General features: G+C 35.9%; 2 protein-coding genes across 3 annotated transcripts in view; both read right to left on the bottom strand.

The window, feature by feature from the left end:
• Positions 1–597: 597 nt before the first annotated feature.
• Positions 598–5,917, bottom strand: LOC116849668 (odorant receptor 22c-like). 2 transcript variants are annotated; one of them, XM_032827037.1, is made up of 7 exons: positions 5,821–5,917; positions 4,032–4,298; positions 3,012–3,492; positions 2,355–2,454; positions 1,563–1,685; positions 1,347–1,502; positions 598–811 (listed from the first exon to the last, which is right to left on the bottom strand). In XM_032827037.1, the coding sequence occupies exons 1-7, from the start codon at positions 5,834–5,836 to the stop codon at positions 755–757; spliced, it is 1,200 nt and encodes a 399-aa protein (XP_032682928.1). In that variant the 5' UTR covers positions 5,837–5,917; the 3' UTR covers positions 598–754. The 2 variants fall into 2 exon arrangements, with proteins under 2 accessions (XP_032682928.1, XP_032682929.1); XM_032827038.1 differs by having other exon boundaries at positions 4,032–4,112.
• A 3,209-nt stretch (positions 5,918–9,126) lies between these two features.
• LOC116849667 overlaps positions 9,127–22,213 on the bottom strand; it is a 15,543-nt gene continuing 2,456 nt past the window's right edge. The window contains exons 2-4 of the mRNA XM_032827036.1: positions 16,065–17,143; positions 12,506–14,269; positions 9,127–11,605 (exon numbers count right to left, since the gene is read on the bottom strand). Of these exons, the coding sequence (XP_032682927.1) occupies positions 11,482–11,605; positions 12,506–14,269; positions 16,065–17,143 (2,967 nt within the window). The 3' untranslated portion in view covers positions 9,127–11,481. The remainder of the gene's footprint in view (positions 11,606–12,505; positions 14,270–16,064; positions 17,144–22,213) is intronic.

Genomic DNA, 22,213 nt, shown 5'->3' with positions numbered 1-22,213 from the left:
AAGTTCACGATAAAAAAAGGAAAGGAAAGAAGAAAAACATCTACCCTTACACTATCGATAAGAAATTATAAACCTATTCAGATGTTCGTAATTCTTCACGATCTGCGCCAAGTTGTTTCTGAAGTCTTCGACCGTTTTTACTCTGCCTAGATCGTCGGAAAGATTATTCAGTCTTTCTCATAAATTTTGGAACTGACTGCAGACGTGAAGCACCAACATGGAAATGAAACTGTTATTACCGGTGTAGGACACTCGTGCTGTAAATCGACAGGATCTGACATATGCAAATCAGCTCGAAGACCGGACTTCTGGTGATGCTGGAGGGAAAATAGGCTGTGGCATCATGGGACGAGTGGAATCGCTTCGCTATATCCTGAGATCCATCATTGAGATTCTAAGCACTAGATACTGCTTACTTGATAAGGGGCAAAAACTCTGATCGCGCAAAGATGAACGAGTATACGTTTACCTCGTTGCACGTGGTAGAAGAGCGGACATTATCATTTAATCACTTAATAAATAAGATACGGAACATAGCAACATAATAATAGAAAGTACATTACAATATTGTTAAGCAAGGACAAATAAATGGCTGTATTGTTGCGCAAGAAGGTATATTTTACCGGTAAAAGTAAAAAAATTGTAGGCAGTGCGTATGAAAAACCTATTTGTTCATTAATCGTAAAAGTTAAAAGTCATTTGTTGATCAGTTATGCAGTATTTGTATCAGCATCCTTTCTAATTTGCGTTATTTTTATTGATCCTTCATTGTCAGCAAGGCAGATAAGTATCCCATTGATGTCTTCACCACCTAAACAAAATAAAAGTAATGAGAAATGAACACTTCTATTGTCATGTACAGTAATAATAGGTAATCGCATCGAATATAATGTAAGATACAAACTCAGGACGCATTTTTCTTTTGAAGTAACAACTTAACGATTTGTTACTTGTTAAAAAATGGTAACGACATTTAATATAATTGTTACTTTTACTTTTTACTGTTACTTTGTACATATAGAAGATACTGCTTGTCACAATTTTCATGTGTTGGTACAGCAGTCGCCAATTATATCAACATGAACGAAACAATAATACGTAACAAGTTGATGGAAAAAGTAACAGAAATTTTAACCAATGGCTGCACTTTGACAATTATGATAACGAGTTATTTTATTGGTAAAGTATGAATTACTTCTAAAAAATAACTTTTCCAAACTTAATATAAATTATAACTAAATAAGATAAAATAACAAGAAAATTATACAATATATATTTTAAGAAGAGGAATTTATTGTATGTAAAAATTGGTTGGAAAACGCTATATTTTTTTGCGGACATCTCACCGCTCCGAATAACTCCAATGAGAAGACCGCGAATTTTCCAGCTGTCAGTTTAAGAGGAATCATAGATCGATGTATGATAAACATCAAGTCCTTCGCATCCTTCGACGGCAAATCGTACCATTTGCATTCGTATACGCCGTACGCCATTCCGGTACTCTGTAAGTTAGATTCCAACATCATACAAGTCATCATTAAAGTGTATAATTTATTATTTACCTCTGCCAAAAGTCTTTCAGCTGAATAGCAATAAGTGTATAAAGGTGCCAACACGTATGAAACATAAGACACGAGGAAAGCCAGCTTGATCTTAGATGCTTCTGCGTTTTTATCGGTTATTTTCTGAAAATAATGAAATTCTGAAATGACCCCTAAACACTTTCAATAGTTAAACATGATAACTCAGTTTAGCATAAATCATAGGCTTTTGTATAATATATTAGACTACCATCAGATATACTCGATCTCGATAATTCTTTCCGTCATATTTTGGAAAGACAAGCTATAGAATATTAAAAAGAGGAAGAATAATTTATAAAAAGCTAAATGCTATTTCCTTTACTGACTTCGACATTCAAGTATGCTACAAATCGTAGGCATGACAAAAACTTATTCATTAAAGTACAATAATATTACACAAGCAAAAATATTGTTCTGTTTTGTTAAACTTCACAATAATGATAAACGCGGAATCTGAAATAAACATATGATAGTACCTTTTCGGAACATAATCGCTATCTTCATCACCTCGCATCAGTTTTTCGGCAGTATATCTATAGATGTTAGTAGTCTAATATATTATATAAAGAGAGGCTTATGGTATAGATATAATATTATAATATAATAGAAATTACATTTTTTTTTAAATAGACATTATTAAACAATTACTGTTCATATATATTTATATATATTTAAGAATATAATGATTTATATATGTTAGGTGCTATGAGACGCTTACTTATGAGACATTCAAAGATCGTAGACAAAACGCATATGTGCTGTTATACTTACTGTAAAAATCTGAAATGTTTCGAAACACAGCTGAAAAGTGGCAGCCACCATGTGTATAAACAACACCGCACTGTAGCAGTTATCGATTGTTTTTGCGTGCCTTTAAAATGCATTATTTATTTGCTAAATAATATCAAATAGAAATACCAGAGTAGAAATTTAATTTCGTGAGCGTCTAACATCGTTATTAGATAGTATAATATAATTATTCTTATGGTCTAGATAGTTCATTTTTCTTAGAGTCTAGATAGATAAATTAATTGATGCCTAGCCACATAGAAATCATAGTTGTAAAAAGTAAAATCATAATGACAATATAATATTTGCTTTTCACTTTTGCTCTTTTAAGATTTTTATGAAATAAAATAATCACACTTTTGATTTGCTACATAATTTAAAAATACTAGTGTCTTATTATATATTATATACGATAGCAACATTATATATTTTAAAATTTACAACACCATCTACACTGACATATTTGACTTTGTAATGGCTAGACAGCGTCTATATTACCAATCCTACATTTCAATGAATAATAAACGAGCGAACTAATATAATCGTATGCATCATCGAAATAAATGTCTCTAAGTGTTGCATAAACGTTTCTCAACGTTAAATTGCAAATGCATCATTGGAAGAAGTTTTTCGACATACCTGATGAGATCCCTGTGTCGCATAACGATTGCTGTCAGACGCTTCTTGAATTTCGAAGATGATATGGATTTGTTGGCCATTTCATCAACCAGCTTGTTGAGTGTCAACCGTAGATTTATCAGCTGTGCGCACACATGCAGCAGAAGTATTGAGACGAAGCTATCGATAGTGCAATTGGTGAAAACTGTATACGTGCCACCAACGAGTTGAATGAAAAAAGTGATCTCGTAGTTCGGACTCTTTTGAATGCTATAGGGATAGGTGAAATGATAGACGAGTCTTCGTTGCGGCTGGTGAAGGTTTCGAAAGAATCTCAAGAGGTTAAAACATATGTAAAACGAGATCGTGCACGTGGCGCTAATGTAACATTTAAAAGAGAGGCTTCTTCCACGCTTCGCCATCTTCATCATCGTAGCCCGTTCGCGCTTACTCTTCGTGGTAGCCCAGTCGGTCATGATCGATGACATCAGCGATTGAAGTGCTTCCAAATCACAAACACATTGTATTAATACAAATATGAATTATCAAAGACGTACATGTATGAAGAACGCTCAATGATGGCTGTAAACGCGACATTCATATTTTTAAATATACTGACATAAAAGATTACTAAACGCGCGAAAAATTAATAATAATTTTACTAAATGATTGTAAATAATGTAATATTCTATAAAATATTTTATCAGAAATATATGTTTCATCATAATTGATAACAATAAATAATAATAATAACAACAATGTTAATAATAATATTAATATAATAATAATAAATCAATAAGTTCATAGGAATTTTTATAAGAAATTCATAGCCAATATATTCATAGTTACAAGACACAACGTTATTCAATATATTGGCTGTTTTTTCAATGGAAGATCGTCATCGGTAAAAAAAACGAAAAAATTGAATTATATTTAATTACAAAAGTGTTAACTTCCAATTATCCGTAAAAATCCTGATGAACTTATCAAACAACTCAATATTTATAGAATTTTATTGATGTAAACAAAGCTGTAACTTACTTTTGCCGTGATATCGAGTAACAGCTAATTTGCAGAACGCCATCACGCTTAAATTTGCGGCGGCGATTTGCTCTACCATTACTGTCACGTTACCCCAAGCACGAATCGTATTTATTATTTGCGGCAGGAACACATAAAGGCTTATAATTGACAGAACAATCGTGAATCTCAATTTTCGGCGAAAATCGTTCAAAGAAATATGTGGATCGGGCCAAGTGCCTAGTATTCGCAAACATTGGCGACTTAAGGCAAACGCGTAATTCAGTTCTAAGATAATGAAATTTCAGAAGAAATATTATCTCTTTGTATTATTTACGATCTATATGATTACACAAACACATATACACATACACAAGGAATGAATGTGAAAATTGGCAAACAGTAAATAAGGTTTTCGATTATTCTGGACGTTACATTGGGACGGCAACAAAGAACGATTCGCGGACGCTTAATTTTATGCGACTAGCCCAACTTTGTTGTCCACACTTTTGAGCGATCTGTATTTCGAAAGAGACTTTTTGCTAGCGTACAGAACTGAAATGACAGAAACTTAATATTTCTTAAACGAATATATTAAACATATTATTTAAAATATTATTTAAATCTTCTCGTTTAAAAAAAAAGATAAATAAACATTGCTGTTATATAAGTAATGACTGATAGTGATTATAATTGTGATTGTGATTGGATAAAAAGAGTAATTTGTTCTTAATACTTTGTTGCAGACGCTCATAAAAAGCATGCTATATCGTAAGCAGTCTATTGATTCATAGAACTTTATACTTCCACGATGTTTTGTAAGAGTTGATATAGAAGTTTATTTTAGTTCTGTGTGTTAGCAAAAAATGTGCAGCATATAGATTGATTACAGCGTTTTTGCATGACAAGCAAAGGTCAGTTGCTATTTTTTGCGACATATTGAACTTTGGTACGCAAAAGGGCTCTAGTCAGTCCATATATCGAAAGTGAATATTTTTTGCTAACACACGGAACTGAAGGAAACTTTCATGCCAACTTTTATGGAGATACGAAGTTGTACATGACGGATTTATAGACTACTTACGACATAGCATGTTTTTTGTAGTTCTATAACAAAGGAAAATTATATCTTTTATCAAATAATTACTAGTATCAACTATATAAAAGAAACGTTTCCTTAAACACCTTTAACGAGTCTCCTTAAACGAAAAGGACATAAAATGTAAAAGGACATGTTACATAAAAAACACTTTGAACATTTTCAATAAATTCATTTGATAGATGTTCTTTTCTGCATTGTATTGTCTTCGAGTAATTAATGAAAATTAATTTTTATAATCAATACAAATATAATAATGCTCCCTGATACTTCCCAAAATAGTATATAACATCTGAACACGCCACTATCCGTTATTATTGCATAACTCAATATAAAGTTATGTAATATAAGCTGAACTAAAGTATCAAAATTTTATGATTAATGAAATATATAATAAATGTACTGACAACACATATCTTTCCTGATGCAAAGATTAACACGCCACATTGAAAACGAATTATTTGTTAATTTATATTTCTTTAGATTTAATATTACGTTTATCATTACGCGAACTGTAATGGTTATTTGTAATGATTATTTTCAGCGATGTATAAACCAAAATGAAAATTTTTCATTAACACACTTGTAATCACATAATCGCATGGTTCATGTATCGCATTGTATCACATTATTTCACGATGACATTATGCAATTTTAATAAAACTTTATGATAGAAACTTTTTACTCTTTGTATTCTGAAACAGATTCTACCTTTGTTGACACTCATTGAAGCTCGCAGGACGAAAATTATCGTCTGACTGAGACGCTCTTTACGATTCAGTCAAACGGCGGTTTTGCGCTTGCTCAGTGCAGAAAGGATTTAATCACTATCATCTGCGTGCTCCCTTTATAAACCCCTTTAGGTGAAAATCGATAGTAAAATACGACAATAACGAAACGAATTGTGCGCAATCGCCATACGTTAAGAGGATGCTGAATACCGACAATTTCGTAGTTCTCACTATTCTTCCATACGGCTGCATAGAATTGCAAATGCTTTTACAGAATGAAAGTATATATGCTAATGCATGGAGATCCGCCCAGTATAACATAAAAAAAAATTAATATTTATGTTACATGTGTCAAGTATAGCAGACACTGCACCATATTTTCATTTCATACGTAGAAATGTAAGTACGTACAAAATAAGACCGCATCTCCATGCAGGGGTCATTAATGAACATTACAAGGCCGCCAGATTATGAGTTTTGAAAGGTTAAATAAAAAAAAATTATTAAAACTACAATTAGGTCGCACGCGTGCAGACGTATATCTGAACAATAGGATAAAGAAGAGCGGTATGTAGTTTCAACCTTGTCCGTTAGATGTCTGATCTTCACAGCACGAAGCGAATATATGGACAGTGCGTTGCATCGCACGCACACGTTCATAAACGCTGTTTCCAACTGTTCGGTTTGATGGTGAGTAATGACTCAATAATACGAAATACCGTTCGTTTTGGCACTTTAGTGAACAGAACAACCTCAAGATGGTAAATGAGACGTTATTATTTGTTATTTATATAATTACAAAGTGTTTAAATTAATTGATGCCTTAGGACATATACATATATATATCCCACGGGCACTACTGGAAATATATAATATGAACCCCATATTATCGCTTTCTATGAAAAATTATGAATGTGTATGCAGAAAATGGATATCCTTGTAGACGACTATATAAAATACAATGAGCCTGGCATATTACGATTTGGAGTTATAGGTCGAAAAATTCGTGAGAAAATACGCGAAATAGTAAAAGTAGTGAAAATTAACTGCGCGCGCCCAGCGTATACATATTCTCGCGTGTTGACTCGCATATACGCTGGACGCTGTATCATATTTACATTTTATACGAAAAATTTAGAGTGCTTGGATGAAAAATGGAAGCAGCTTTCCATAAATGCAATATTAGAAAACTTTATAAGAAGGTCGGATTACTATTTGGAGATGTACGTAAAAAGAATAGTGAAAACTACGAATGGATTGCGCGCGTTGTAGCATATACATTGTATAGCGTGTAGTACATATGTACCATACGCTATACAACGAATACGGTGGGCACGTGCAGTGAATTCGTAGTTTCCACTAATTTTTCAACGTACAACTCCAAATGGTAATCTGACGGTTTTATAAAGTCTTGTAGTATTGCCTGTATGGAGATCTGTTACCATTTTCCATGCAAATACTCTGAATTTTTAAAAAATAATGGGAATATTATAAAACGCGCAGCATGTATATCACACGCTATACAACGTACGCTATACGCTACAACGCGCGCAGACCATTCGTAGTTTTCACTACGTAGTTTTCTTTTTACGTACATCTTCGAATCGTAATCAGACCTTCTTATAAAGTTCTCTAATGTTGCATTTATGGAACTCTGCTTCCATTTTTCATCCAAGTACTCTAAATTTTTCATATAAAATGTAAATATGATACAGCGTCCAGCGTATATACTGCACGCGAGAATACGTATACCCTGGGCGCGCGCAGTCAATTTTCACTACTTTTATTATTTCGCGTATTTTCTCACGAATTTTTCGACCTACAACTCCAAATCGTAATCTGCCAGGCTCATTGTATTCTGTATAGTCGCCTACAAGGATATCCACTCTCATTTTCTGCATACACACTCATAATTTTTCATAGAAAGCGATAATATGGGATTCATATTATATATTTCCAGTAATGCCGGTGGGATATATGTATATGTCCTAAGGCATCAATTAATTCAAACACTTTGTAATTATATAAATAACAAATAATAACGTCTCATTTACCATCTTGAGGTTGTTCTGTTCACTAAAGTGCCAAAACGAACGGTATTTCGTATTATTGAGTCATTACTCACCATCAAACCGAACAGTTGGAAACAGCGTTTATGAACGTGTGCGTGCGATGCAATGCACTGTCCATATATTCGCTTCGTGCCTGTGAAGATCAGACATCTAACGGACAAGGTTGAAACTACATACCGCTCTTCTTTATCCTATGGTTCAGATATACGTCTGCACTCGTGCGACCTAATCGTAGTTTTAATTTTTTTTTTTTATTTAACTCATAATCTTTCAACTCATAATCTTTCAACTCATAATCTTTTTTTTATTTAACTCATAATCTTTCAACTCATAATCTGGCGGCCTTGTAATGTTCATTAATGACCCCTGCATGGAGATGCGGTCTTATTTTGTACGTACGTACTTACATTTCTTCATATGAAATGAAAATATGGTGCAGTGTCTGCTATACTTGACACATGTAAGATAAATATTAATTTTTTTTTATGTTATACTGGGCGGATCTCCATGTATTAGCATATATACTTTCATTCTGTAAAAGCATTTGCAATTCTATGCAGCCGTCTGGAAGAATAGTGAGAACTACGAAAGCTACGTTATTATCGGTATTCAGCATCCCCTTAAGTCAGATTTTGCGAACATAGCTTGCTGTTCGACTATAGGCGAGTTGCTTATTCAATGAGCGTTTTCGTTCGTTAATACCGTTTTCGTTCGTTAATACCTGGTTCTTTATATCTTACTGTTCCTTAAACTAAAGAAAGATGTCATTGAAGCAAGTCTCAAACACAATGCATGTTCAAAGGCAATGCATGTTTCTCTATTTAAAAAAAAGACCAAAACTATAAGGATATCCTAGATTACGTGAGAATTGATAATTTTACTTAAGTCTCGACGAAATTACTGGAATCGCGAATGAAATATATAATCGATTGCAAAACGATTTAAATACATTGAAATTGGGAATTCACTAAATGTCAAAATTGATAGACATTATGATAGACGATAGGCGTAATAATATAATTAATAAAAATAAATAACACAATTAATAAATAATAGTAATACTTAATAACATAATTACTATGAAAATGTATAATGTTTAAACATAAATTGCACAATTTGCTGATGAAAAAAGTTATTGCGCAAAGTGTGGCAGTTTATTTATATAAATTATTCATAAAAGGGTTCAATATGTAGCGCGCGTTTGAAAAAATGTCTAATATCATAAAAAATATTTATTACTTACATACACGAAATGTCATACGTGTACAAAAAGGCAGAAATCAATATATTTTCGTAAGAAACATACTGACGGTGACTTCGCTTGTAAATTAATAAGTTTCGTGTACTTTTTTTTAATCGCTTCTAATTTCCAACATCGAGCTCAATTGTGCTTGATTTAGGCACACGAAACACTTTATTGAAACGGAATGCATTGTTCGGTAGAGGAGACCGGGATCAGATGGTATATTTTTCAGATTTCTGAAATTACAACTTCTCACACAACTAATTGTTATGATTATTTCTAGAAACATAATGGAGACAACGTTTCTTTGTGTTTTTATGTTCGTAACTATTCTCTCTCTAAACTATATATTTCTCTTCTATAATAACTAAAACTCGAACAGAATGTATCCATCTTGTTCTCGTATCGGATTTATTATAAGTTGGCTGGCAACTTATAGTAAGAAGGTCATATATAAAATATTGTTTGATTGTTTGTTATATTGGACGACAGAAAGGCTTGACCATCATATATCAAGTATCATCATATATAATTTGCCAACATATTTAGTAGTTCTGAGATTAGTAGTTCTAAAGTCTCCACGAGAGGTTTACCACTTAGCCTTTAAATAACGAACAATTTTATTTAGTTCATCTATATTCTTGATTTAATTTTATGAATGAAAATTGCTTTTATTACCCGAAAGAGTAAATCATACACTTGCAGAGAACTTAATTTTAAATAATAACACGTCATTTATTTTATTTGCTCACGATAGAGAATATTAATACCAAATTTCAGCATTCTCAAAAATGTACTTGGTTACTTTTAAATCAATTTTTTCAATTTTTATAATTATAACTGTAATATTATTCCGATTTTAATGAAATTCAGGTGAAGGTACTTAAGTTCTAAAGAGTACATGTTGCAATATCGTTTCAACTATTTCTCTCATGACAAATACATAAATAAAACACATAGCTGACATATTCCTTGGGTCAACTAAACCCGGTCTCCACTATTAACATAAGGTGAAGTTGGCGGAAGCAGTTAGCGGAAGTGTTCACTGAATAATTATTGTACATCACTACAATACGGTGAACTCAGAAGTTGCAGCAAATGACTCAATCGACCTTCCGCCAAAACTTTCATTTTTTCCCCTAAATTCTACATATATATATATGTACGTATATATATGTATATATATATATATATATATGTATGTGTATATATGTGTATATATATATATATATATATATATATATATATTATATATATATATATAAGTATATATATATATATATATATAGAGAGAGAAATGTATATATATATATATATATATATATATATATATATATATACTTTATCATCTAAATAGTACGAATGCACATTAAATAATGTCGCCTCGATGGCAAGTATGTACAGTTTCGGCTCGATGCCGATTCGACGAGAACATGTTATAGTTCATGAAATCGTTGCGTATACGAATGAACGAAGCGTAGAAAATGCTCTCCTTCGGATTTTTAGTAGAAATTTCTCATCTTGACTTCGTTAACATCTACAACATCTGTACGCGAGTAGCTAAGTTGAAAATCGCAATTGTATGTGAGAGTCAACGAAAGTCCAAGGTGCAGCTACAAGTGTGTAACGAAATTAACAAATAAAACGTGGAATTAACCATCACAAAGCAATAAAATTCGAATCTGCCTCATACTTCCTTTAGTATCAAATAGAAAAATTAGAACAACACTGCCCAAAACTACGTAATATAAGTCGATATTATTTTATTCGATACTGAAGAAGATTCGTATTGCTATCGAAATGTTTAATGCTTTATGCGATATAAAAACTACACTACACGTATACTACACGGAGAAGGAAGTTTAATTGAGTTAACTTGAACATGAATAAACCGCACGTGTTTCGGTTGAAAGAAACAGAATTGCCGTAGATTTTATAAATTATATTCGATTTTAAGAACCAGAAATTCTGTTTCCTTTAATCAAAACGCCTTTGATTCGTTCATTGTCAGGTTAATTCGCCCAAACACCTTTTCCTCCCATGTATTTATTAATTAAATCACGTACTTATATACTGAGAAAAAAATACTTGGAAATTTATTTATTGGATATAAAATTTACTTCCGTGAAATAAAGTTTATTTCTGTGAAATTTTATTCTGTAAAATAAACTTTATTTCTGTGAAAATGCTTTATATCCCCTATAAATAAATCATCAAGTATTTTCTTTCTCAGTGTATAACTATATCTCATGTTATGCCGCTTAAATTTTCGATTGTACATCCAAGATCCTTCGTTTAGTTGATGTTGAAAATCGTTGCCGCGTGCCTAGAAGAAGATGTTCCCCGGTCTCGCCTGCGGACACAGGAAGCTAGAACAGTCGTGTCTCCTGATGGCCTGCATGACCTCTTCGAAGTGGCTGGACACGTGAACAGTTGCTCCCGGCTGGATTCTGCAAGTGCAAGTGCGCAAGACGCCATTGATTAGTTAGCAAAAGGATCAACTCGGGGAGGGTCGTTAGAAAGCCGGAGACATACTTCGACAAATGATCGATACCGTACGCGGCTAATTGCTAATTACATGTTCACTGGATCATGAATTCTCTAATCCCCCGGCATTCCTCAGTGCGTTCCATTAACGATTTCTCGCTCCGATTAACTCGCTTTCTTTAGGACGCACCTGAAGACCCGACTCAAGGATACCAGCGACTCGACGGAAAACTGGCAGATCGGTGCTCTATTGGATTACGTGAAGCGTAGAGAGAAAGAGAGGGAAGGAGAACGCGAAGAACCGGAAACGGCTTACTCGAGTCGACTAACCGAGACGCTGATAAAAATTCCGTCGGGGAATCGGAGTCGACCGGAATTTCGTACGATTAGAGAAAACTGGAAAGACGAATGGGGCGCTAAGTGAATTATCACGTCGGCTACGCGCGAGTTTTCCATTAACGAGTCTGCTTTTTTCTCATCCTTCCTCCCTCCCATCATTCTCCCCCCCTCTCAGTTTATCTCGTTCTATCTGTCTGTTTGTACTCCTCATCTCTTTCTTCAGCTTTTTCTTTTTCTATCACACACGTGGGTAGCGCGATAGCAGACAGAGCGCAGCGTGTGCATACACAGTGAAACTGTGCTAAGAGGTAAAAGTCGAATCAGTCAGTAGGACGTCGCCGGCGAAAGCTGGAAGAAAGTTATCCGCATTTGGCTATAGTTCCGTCCGGCCGGCTGTTATCGGTATTGCCGGCTCGGCTACTCGACATGTTCGATAGTTGAGGGGACTTGGTGAGAGCAGGACGCGACTGGTCCTTCTTTCGAAGCGAAATAAGCCAAAAAGATGACGAGACGAGAGTACTCACAGTCTCAGTAGCGAAGCCATTTTTTTTTCCATGAACATCGCGGCGTCGGGTCCTCTTTGCACCATCGTGTCGCAGAATATCCTCTTTGCGCAAGGTGTGTTCGTCCAGTCGCCTTGAACGTGAGCGACCTCGGCCACCTCCGCGTTCTCCAAGTTCTGCAGCGCGTCCTCCAGTTCATGGTCGCGCTCGACGCTTCGCTTTCGCCGCCTGTTGTGGTCCGTATCGATCGTTCCGGCCGACCCCTGCGCGACCTCTCCGCCGTTTGCCGTTCCTTTCGCGAGATTACGTTTGAGAATCCGCGACGTATCTCCCAGCAACGAGAGAGCGTCATCGATCTCTTGGCCTAATCTACGTTGTCTGCCGTCTCTCGTCAACGAGAGTACTAAGGCCGCATTCCGCGAGTCATCAACACCGTCTCTGGCACTATTCTCCAATGTGTTCTGTTGATCTGACACATCCAAGCCGTGATTTCCCGAAGGGACTTTCGCCGAGCTGTCCTCTACGACTAGAATGGTGTTCTTACTCGCATCTCGCTCCTTGTTCCTCCTCGGGAGCAAGAACTCGGTGATGTCGATGGGTCCTTGGTCGGGCAAGTCAATCTCCACAATTTCACTGATGGAATCAGCGCCTTTCCGCTGGAAGCGCTTGCTGCGCACGAGATTCCTCGTGTCGGTCTCTGCTCTGAAGATGTCGAGGTAGTCGAGGCTCCTCCTCCTGCGTCCACTAGTCTCCACGTAGTCCTTCTCGTCCACCAACTGCCTGCTATCTCGATTCTCTACCCTCTCAGCGTTCTGTCTATCCTCCTCGAGAATCAAGAAGACCCCGTCGCTTTCCACTGAACTCGCACCTTCGTCCTCCACTTTGTCATCACGTGTTGGTACGTTCTGCAAAACGTACAGAGTCTGTGGTGTGGCTTCGTTTAGCCTCGCGTTCCTCTCCGTGATAACCCTCAAGTTCGTTCCGGCTGCTTCCAAGGCTCGCTTGTGCTCCAGATCGATGTCATCCGTGGTGGAACGCTTCAGAACATCCACGTCGAGATATCGACCAACCGCCACCGCGCCAATGCCGAGCGCAGCACCGGACGCGACGAGACCCAGAGCCGGTATCAGAATGCTAGTGCCCGACGTCACCGTGCCGATCTTGTCCTGAGCCTCTTTGCCCTTAGACAGGCCGAGATTCTGCGAGATCTTGTGGGTGGCCTCCACCAGCGGATCGATCACCGGCCTGGTGAACTGTGAGACCCGCTCGACGCCAGTGGAGAACTGGTTCTTCAGGTTCTCCGAGATCTTCACCCAGAAGGGTGGCTCGTTCGGCCGCTTGAGCCCGTAGAAGTACTGGTTCGGATAGTAGTTCTTCGTGGTATAACTGTCCACGATGTTCTTATCGTTCAGCACGTATTTCTTCTTGTGACGCTGCTCAGTGAAGGAGTGCTGATTCTCTGGGAAGTTGTCCGGCCGGCGTTTCTCGTTCTTCAGGATTTTAGCCGGCTGTACGCCTAACTCAGGATGAGCATACTGGAGAACTGGCGCTCGTGCGCCCGGTTTCAAGGCCACGGGTGCGATTGTCTGGCTACTGGGGGTGTAACGCTGCGAGATAGGGTAGTTTGCGATGCTGTCCGGGTGTAGCATCCGCTTGTGAACACTTGCGCGGTACTGATCATTGCGCGTCTCATACACCTCCGCATTCAGAGCTTCGTTTTTGTAGTTTCTCGGATCCCACTCGAAGTAAACATTACGGCCTTCCTCGTCGTAGTTGCGCCCGTACCTGATGGGCAATGAAAAGCGAAATTACGTCATCTTATAAGGAAATATGTGGAAGTGTCTCTACTGATTTTGATGAACTTTGGAGATATATATAAAATTATTAAAAATAAGAAATTCTTTTGTATTTACTTCCTCACACGTCGAAGCAACTCCTTAAAGGAAATTCGATTAAATTGATTGCCAATAAATGTCTTCGAAACTGTGAGGTATATGAAAACTGTTTTTGACCAAAGGTTTGTAGTATTTGATTCTTTTGGTAACTATGTATTTAGATTTCGCAAAAGTGCCACTTTTTACATTTAATAACATTTTGTTTTTTTAATAATTTTTTAATGACTTTTTTAAAAATCTAAATGCGATTTGTTATTGAACAAATTTTTATTTAAAACATTTCTTCATTTATCTTATTGCAATTTTTAGTTTCTTAAGTATATCATTTTTTAACATGCCCTAACTCTCTCATATGATGCTTTTGAGATGTGGCAAAACTAATATATTAAATATCATAAAGTTTCTTCTCTGAAACATTTTTTTAAAAACCTTTTATATATATTACAGTTTCGAATATATTCGTTTCGATCAATTTTAATGAAATATTTGTGTGTCAAATAGTAAACAATTAAAATGTTTGAATCTAAAACTTCAAAACACATAAATAAAACACCAAAATAATTTTTTTTTTCAAATTTCCTTCGCAGAATTATTTTATCCTTCAATAGAAAGCCCAATGGAATCATTTTAACTCCTTTAAGATCTATTTGTTATCGCCATTTTGTGGTTTAGAAAAAATCTTCGTTAACTTTTTATTATTTTTAAAGTAAAAGCACTGAAGAATTATCGGAAAAGATCAATGATATTACAATTAATTATTTCATAATTTATTTTGGGTTCTCTCTCTCTCTCTCTCTCTCTCTCTCTCTCTCTCTCTCTCTCTCTCTCTCAAAAACATCATTTTGGTCATTTATTTAATTATAATATTATAAGAACAATGCACACAAAACAATACTATTATTTGAAACTTTAATTTTTTAATCCCGATTAGATTTGTATTTTATTATGTGTCTGTGTTCACCACAGCTTTTTTGTACAAGAAGAAAATATTGAGGTAAAAATTACAGTAAAATTTTTGTGATCTTGGACCAAATAGAATAATGATCTAAAATTACTATATATTAACATAATTTAACATTGTTTTGCATATTTGACTTTTTGTTATTTATTATAATTACTTGAATATTTTTTATATCGTATATCAAATAATTGGTCAGCTTTATTATTTTTATAGTAATTTGTATTGCAACTTCACTATAGTCCAATTTTACAAAAAATATAAAAGAAGTAAAATTTTAAAGTAATTTTTGCTATTTTCTCCAATATTTTCTCTATATATTAATTATAGAGCATATGTAAGTAATAGTTATAATGCATATGTTACTGTAGGAAATTATAAATTTGTAGAAATTATTATAATTTGTTTACAATATATAAAAGATTTGTGTTTTACAAATTATATTTTTAGCATGTACACAAATCATCATTGATACAAGTAATAAGGAACAGAGAAATTTAAAGTATTAGGATCGCAAAGAATCAGAATGACTCTTTCGGGCACTCAAAGGAGGTTGTCGTTTCCGGAGTTTCATTTTCTACTGTTAAATATACGATAAAACAAAAATATATAAAAGCTCATGTTTAGCAGGTTTCCGACATGTCCAAAGCTTATGAATAGTGAAAGGCACTACCACATGTTTCTTTTCTACGAAATATTCATCAGGCAATTTCTTATCTCTCCTTACCTTCGATTGACATCTTTGAAGAATTTCTCGAACCTCAGCTTCTTCTCCGCACTGTCACTGGAATACGGGATTCCGACGGTGGGCTCGACGGTGGTCGTCGGGCTATTCTCGGCTATCAACTTGTTGTTGATAACCCGAGCGTTCCGCCAGGTCTGTACTTGGTCTATGGGCTCGTCGGGCACCCTCGTGCCATGGATCACCGGTGTGCCATCGTTGTCCAACGACATAGCGGATCTCTTTGGCACCGCCTTTACATTGATCTCCGATCTGACGATTACTTCTGGCGGCACGGCCTTGCCGTCTCGGTTCTTCGACAAGTTCGCGCCGATGTTCGTTCTCGTCACCGGTCGAGACTGATTCGGCACGTACGTGTAATAAAGAGCCCGTTCGTTCTTGCCGCCATGATCCTCGAAGTTTCTCTGAGTTCGATCCTGGAAGTGCCGGGCGAGCAGGATTCCACCGGCGAATCCGGCCTCGTTGAACTTGTCGTAGCTCGTTCTGTCCTCGCTATCAGTTCCCGGGGTCGTCTGCAGCGGTTTCCAATTTCGATACTCCTCCACTTCCTTGTCTTCCTCATCTTTCGCTTGTTCCTGCTTCAAAGCTCTGCCGTCCACGTCTAACGGCGTCCAATTTCCGTAATCGATCAGACTGGCGGGTTGATTTCTGTCCACATGACTGACGTCGACCTTGTCATCCTTTGTTTCGGAGGATTTGGAGAATGTCGCTCTGATCTGCTCCACTTGGGCCTCCTCGAGTCTCCTGACTTCGTTCTTCTTCTTGGCGTCGTTTCCATCGTCGTCCAGCTTTGAGAAGTCGTTTTTTTTCTCCACAGTGGGGCTCGATTCTTCCTGAGAAGGTTTCAGTGTCAGCTTCGAATCGTTGAAGCTGATTGACGATTTGTCTCGTCGCTTTACGATCAGAGTGGCGAGGTTTCCCTCGCTCGTGCGGACTTTAAGTTCCTCTGTCTCGCCCGGGAGACTGCGAGAGACCTTCAGTATCGTACGGGTGTAGCTCGGTCTCGGCAGCTCGCCATCGCACGTGCCCAACGCCAAGATCGCGAGAAACAGAAGCAAAGTAGTCTGAAATCGAAACGAATTCAGCTGCTTGAGATTTACTTGGACATGTGGAAATCGCGACGCATTCTCGAGTGCCAACCTGCATTATCGGGTTACTTTGTCGACATGAGGCGACACGCATCGCTTCGAAGGTGCATTGCGCGTCGTAACTCTTGCGCGTGTATATGCATCCGATATTGCGTACATACGTGATTGCGGCTGGGTGATCGAAGTGCAAACGTAGGCGCTCGGCATGCGAAATGAGCTTGAAAAGGTTTTCGAAAGTCGGCCTTACGAGTTTCTAGAAACACGCAGTATTCACCAGCAATCTCTGCGTGCATACTTATTTAGATTCGTAGCGACGTAAGAAAGAGTATGCGACGCTAACATGAAAGGACAGAGGATTGAAACGCTCGTGAAGAAACATTGCATGAGATAAACGTCCCGATAACTAATGAGGAAATACAGTCAGTTTTCAGCATTCTTATTAATAAATAAATGGTGAAATTGCAAAGAAAGTTAACATTTATATATAGAACCTTTGTCGATCGATAAATAATAAAAAATAAAATAATCAATAAATATTTAATTATTTATTGATTATTTTATTATATTATATTTTATAATTTTAATGAAATATATCAGATAATGTGCTAAATGTATTAGTAATTAAATTTAAAAATAAATCATGTCTTAACTATAATTCAAATAATTATTGAACAATACAGACTTAGTAACTGTATGATCATTAAATAATATTACAAATTGGCATATAAAGAAATATCTTTTAACGAAATTTTAAAAACTAACTTAGAATTTTAAAAACTAATTTAGAAATATTATATACAAATATATTTTTAATGTTTCAACTTTTAATCATTAGGACAAGGTTTAATTATTGGAATGTTTATTTTAGTCCGTAAAAATATCAATTAAGGTAGTCGTGTCATGAGATGAATTTCGTGAAAATTTGATGAAACTTGCTCTACATATAAAGTGAAATGTTATCGAACTACTCGTGCAAGAAAAAGTGTTAGAAGAAGATTGATCATTAGAAAGCTGAGATATTTATAACTAAATTTGATACTTTTTACTCGTATTTCTTGAAGCTAGCTTTTAACTTCTATTTTTAATGTTTTGTAAATTTACATGAAAGATTTTTTATTTAACAAACTATTATGATATTAAATATTAATATACAGACATTATATAATGATTCTAGAATTATTCATTATTTTATTTTTAAAATACAATGAGAAGAACCAAACTGTCAAAGTTGAAAGTCATTATTAACGAGCATAATTATGTCACTAATTATTATTAATAATACTAACTATTATTTTTTATTATTATTAATTATATTATCACTGCGAAAACTCGCAGGTAATTACTCAGTTTTGGTAATTTGTTAAACATCATTATGTCTAAACCATTTCGCAACTATACAATCAATAGAAAAGAATAAATAAACTTATAAATACTAGCATTAAGTTGATAACAAATTAAATAAACATAAACATAAACAAACATAAACATAAATATAAACATAAATAAATATAAACAAACTAAAAACTTGTGAGACTTAAGAGAATGTCATACTTGAAAATTTTCCTGACAAAATGGTGATTTTATCTGTAAGATTTACGTGGTAGTGCTTGCACTGGATTAGAAATGCTTTCATACGATAAAAGTACGTGCAAAAATGAATTAAAACGTTGCTCAATATATGACAAAAACGATACAAAATTTTAAAATTGACATTCCAGTCTTCATCATATCAGTTAGCCTAAATATTTACCTGATACAAAAGTACTACAGCTTCGTAGTACTTCGCTCGAAAAAATTTTGAAGAACATTATTGTATCTTTACAACGGAATTTAGTAGTTTAGAAATACACAAACAGTTCACAAAAAGATTTCTACATATATGTGGTTAGATTCTCCGCTAAATAAAACAAAGTTAAACAAATCTCATATATATGAGATCTATATGTACAAGAAACACACGAAATGAGCAGCGTGATCGTATGTGAGTGCTTGTCTGTAATGTCTTTTTCGACATGTCATTTAGAGTTGATCATCCACTTTGTGTGTGGCATAACATCAACGATTGCAAATCGACTGTTTACGAGCTGGTGACGCGTTCATTCTTTCTCTCGCATTGAAATCTCTACAAATTACGCTGGAGATCAATGAAATCTTGCTGTGTCAGCCACTCAGGTCCAAGATTCTGCGTGAACTATCGGCCGACTTCTCGAAGGAAAGCGTGGAACTTCTCAATTTTTACAAATTCGCGAGTTGGTTTCATCTGTACATTGAGAGAAAAGTCTATGATCAAAGGTTAACACAAACAGGTTAACGGATACACGTTGCGATGAAACGATCAATTTGATCGGGTGGTCCTGATCGGATATATTGCTTGAACGGAAAATCCGTCCGTTAATACTTGAATCTTCCTCTCAGTGTACGTGTGTTTGAGTCTAATTGACTTTGTAATTCTGTTAATTGTTAGAAAGGGATCCGAATTGTGACCGGAACTAACGTCGGCTCTAACGTTGCCTCTTATAAACTCACTTATTTTTACTTTCCGGCTCGGAGAAATCGCCAAGCACTTGGCCACAAGAATTTCGCAACTCGGCGACCACGCGCCGCTGTCGTCGCATCTGATTTTCGCGAAGTGCATCGATGCGTCACGGCATTCGTAACGGACGAATCGGCCGTGTCATCGGAGAGACAATAGCAGAGTCGTGCGGCGCTCGCACGACGAGAGAAATTTAATAGCTCGTGGAAAATTGCCGGCATTCTTTCCCGCGATTAGAAAATAGCAATGCAGTAACCGAGCGACGGGTTACTTTCTATTACCAAAGTGACGATTAAGTGACCTGATGGTGAATTACGCGCTCGCCCGTCCCACGTACGATCGTGAACGCGATCGATCGCCCCGTCGCGTGAATTCTCTCAAATTATACACGCGCGCTTCGGAGCGTAACTTTGGACATATCGAGCGACCAAGGTCCTCATTAACGGGAAATCCGCGGCGCCATGGTCTCCTGCCTCATCTCCTCGTGTCTCCCCCATGACGGGGAAAGAAATACTTTCTAATCGTTTATACGTATGTACGTGCGCGCGTTCTCAGGAGCAAAAAGCCGGTAAAATGAAATAAAATCATGAAAGGTAGCTGGACCGCGAACACGCTCCGCCAAGTGAAATGGAACGACATGCTTTCCCCGCGCGCGCGTTTTGTACGAAACACGCGCGCGTTCCTGAACTCTTCTACTCGGCCGCGATGCGTACCTGTGCGTGCGCGCTCACACTCACGCACTCATACGCGCACGCGCGCGCGAGTAAATGTGTGCGCGCGGTGCACGAGACGATCCACTTTTTCCATCTCGGTGACTTTCGATCACCGATTGTCAACTATCATCGATGCCTGACACAATAACGAAGCGAACGGAGAGCCGCTCCTTCATGCGCGCGCGTCGTCGACTCGTTAGGAAATTTCGACGGCAGAAGAGCGGAGTCGATCGCTCGAAAGTCGCTCGACTTCAACGGAAATTGAATCGCCGATCGTTTCCGACGGTGTTTTCTCACTCGCATTAATCATATTCTCGTACTTAACGAATAATCAACTCGCACATTGCATATTTGCGACAAAAGCGTAGTAAGCAGAAAGTAACTATTTCTAGGCCTATTTCAAGAAGTACTCCCGGAAATTGATTAATCCAATGGGAGATTAATATTGGAGACTTGCAAAAATCGTCGCATTTCTTGCAATATTTCTTTTATCAATAATAATGAAACAGCACAGTACATTGTGCCATGTACAATCAAAATGACACCGTTATCCATCATTATCCGCAGGTAATTTCTGCAGGCTTGGGTGTAAGTTAATTCTTTTTAATCAGGTTTAAAGTTAATGGCTTATGGGAAATTAACTTGGGTTAAAGTTACATATTTAAAAACTGACTTAATTAAAAGCTATGTTACAATTAAATTAACTTATTAAAATTAACAGATAATTATGCAAAGTAATATGTACGCTTTTTGATAATTAATTTTTTAATTGTAAATTAAGTTTATATGAAATTATATGCAAAAAGGTTCTCTTTTACAAGAAGATATTGTGCTTTTTACTAAGAATTTCATACAAAATAAAGAAAAACTGGTGTCCAAAGAGACGAAGAAAATGTGTTGATTATTTTTTATTATTCTTCATTTTTCTTATCCTATATTGTAAACAGCTGGCAATGATTTTTATATTAATTAATTATTTAACTTATGTATAAAAAAGTTAATAAGTTAAAGTTAATGCATTTTAAAATAACTACGCGAAGAAAATACTATAGCAAAAATTGCAACAAAATGTTTGTAATCTTAAAGTATATAGAATTATAACTGACATTAATAAATATTTATTTAAAAATGTTATGCGTGTTTGACTTTTTATTACAAAACTTGTAATTATTTGAATGTTTTTTTTTATATCAAATATTAGGTAGAACATCAAATTTACTATTTCTATATATATAGTAGTCTATATATATATATATATATAAAAATTTCAATATCCAACTTTACAAAAAATAGTATAAAAAAAAATACAATTTTAATGTAACTTTTACTACAATATATCTTCCAGGTACTTTACCCGGAAAATCAAAAGTTAACCTACTGACTAAATTAAGTTAAACCAAATTAATAACTTTTTAACTTAAATTCTAATTGATTAACTAGTTATCAGTTCACCCTGGTATTTTCTATTTTTCAGATAACTCCATGTCTGCCAAACGACATTCTTTAATGAATGAAATCATTGGCGATTCGATAAATTTCCACGAACCCTCAATAAGTAATAAATAATTTTGTAATTCCCCCGATAAATCAAATTGTTGCGCGACAGGGCTATTGATGTTAGACAATCGTCAATTCGAACTAGTGGATATTCAATCCGGAATTGTTTCTCGATTATACACATCACTTGCTATTATGTAAAATAGCATTTTAAAGATTTCTCTCACTTTCTCCCTCTGCCCCCTTTCTCCCCCTAGCTTCCCCTCTCTCTCTCTCTCTCTCTCTCTCTCTCTCTCTCTCTCT

Source organism: Odontomachus brunneus, unplaced genomic scaffold (genome assembly GCF_010583005.1).
Source record: "Odontomachus brunneus isolate Ranch 3 - 2012 unplaced genomic scaffold, Obru_v1 Obru_scaffold_123, whole genome shotgun sequence".
NCBI classification, from domain to species: Eukaryota; Metazoa; Arthropoda; class Insecta; order Hymenoptera; family Formicidae; genus Odontomachus; species Odontomachus brunneus.
This window is presented reverse-complemented; position numbering and strand designations above follow the sequence as displayed.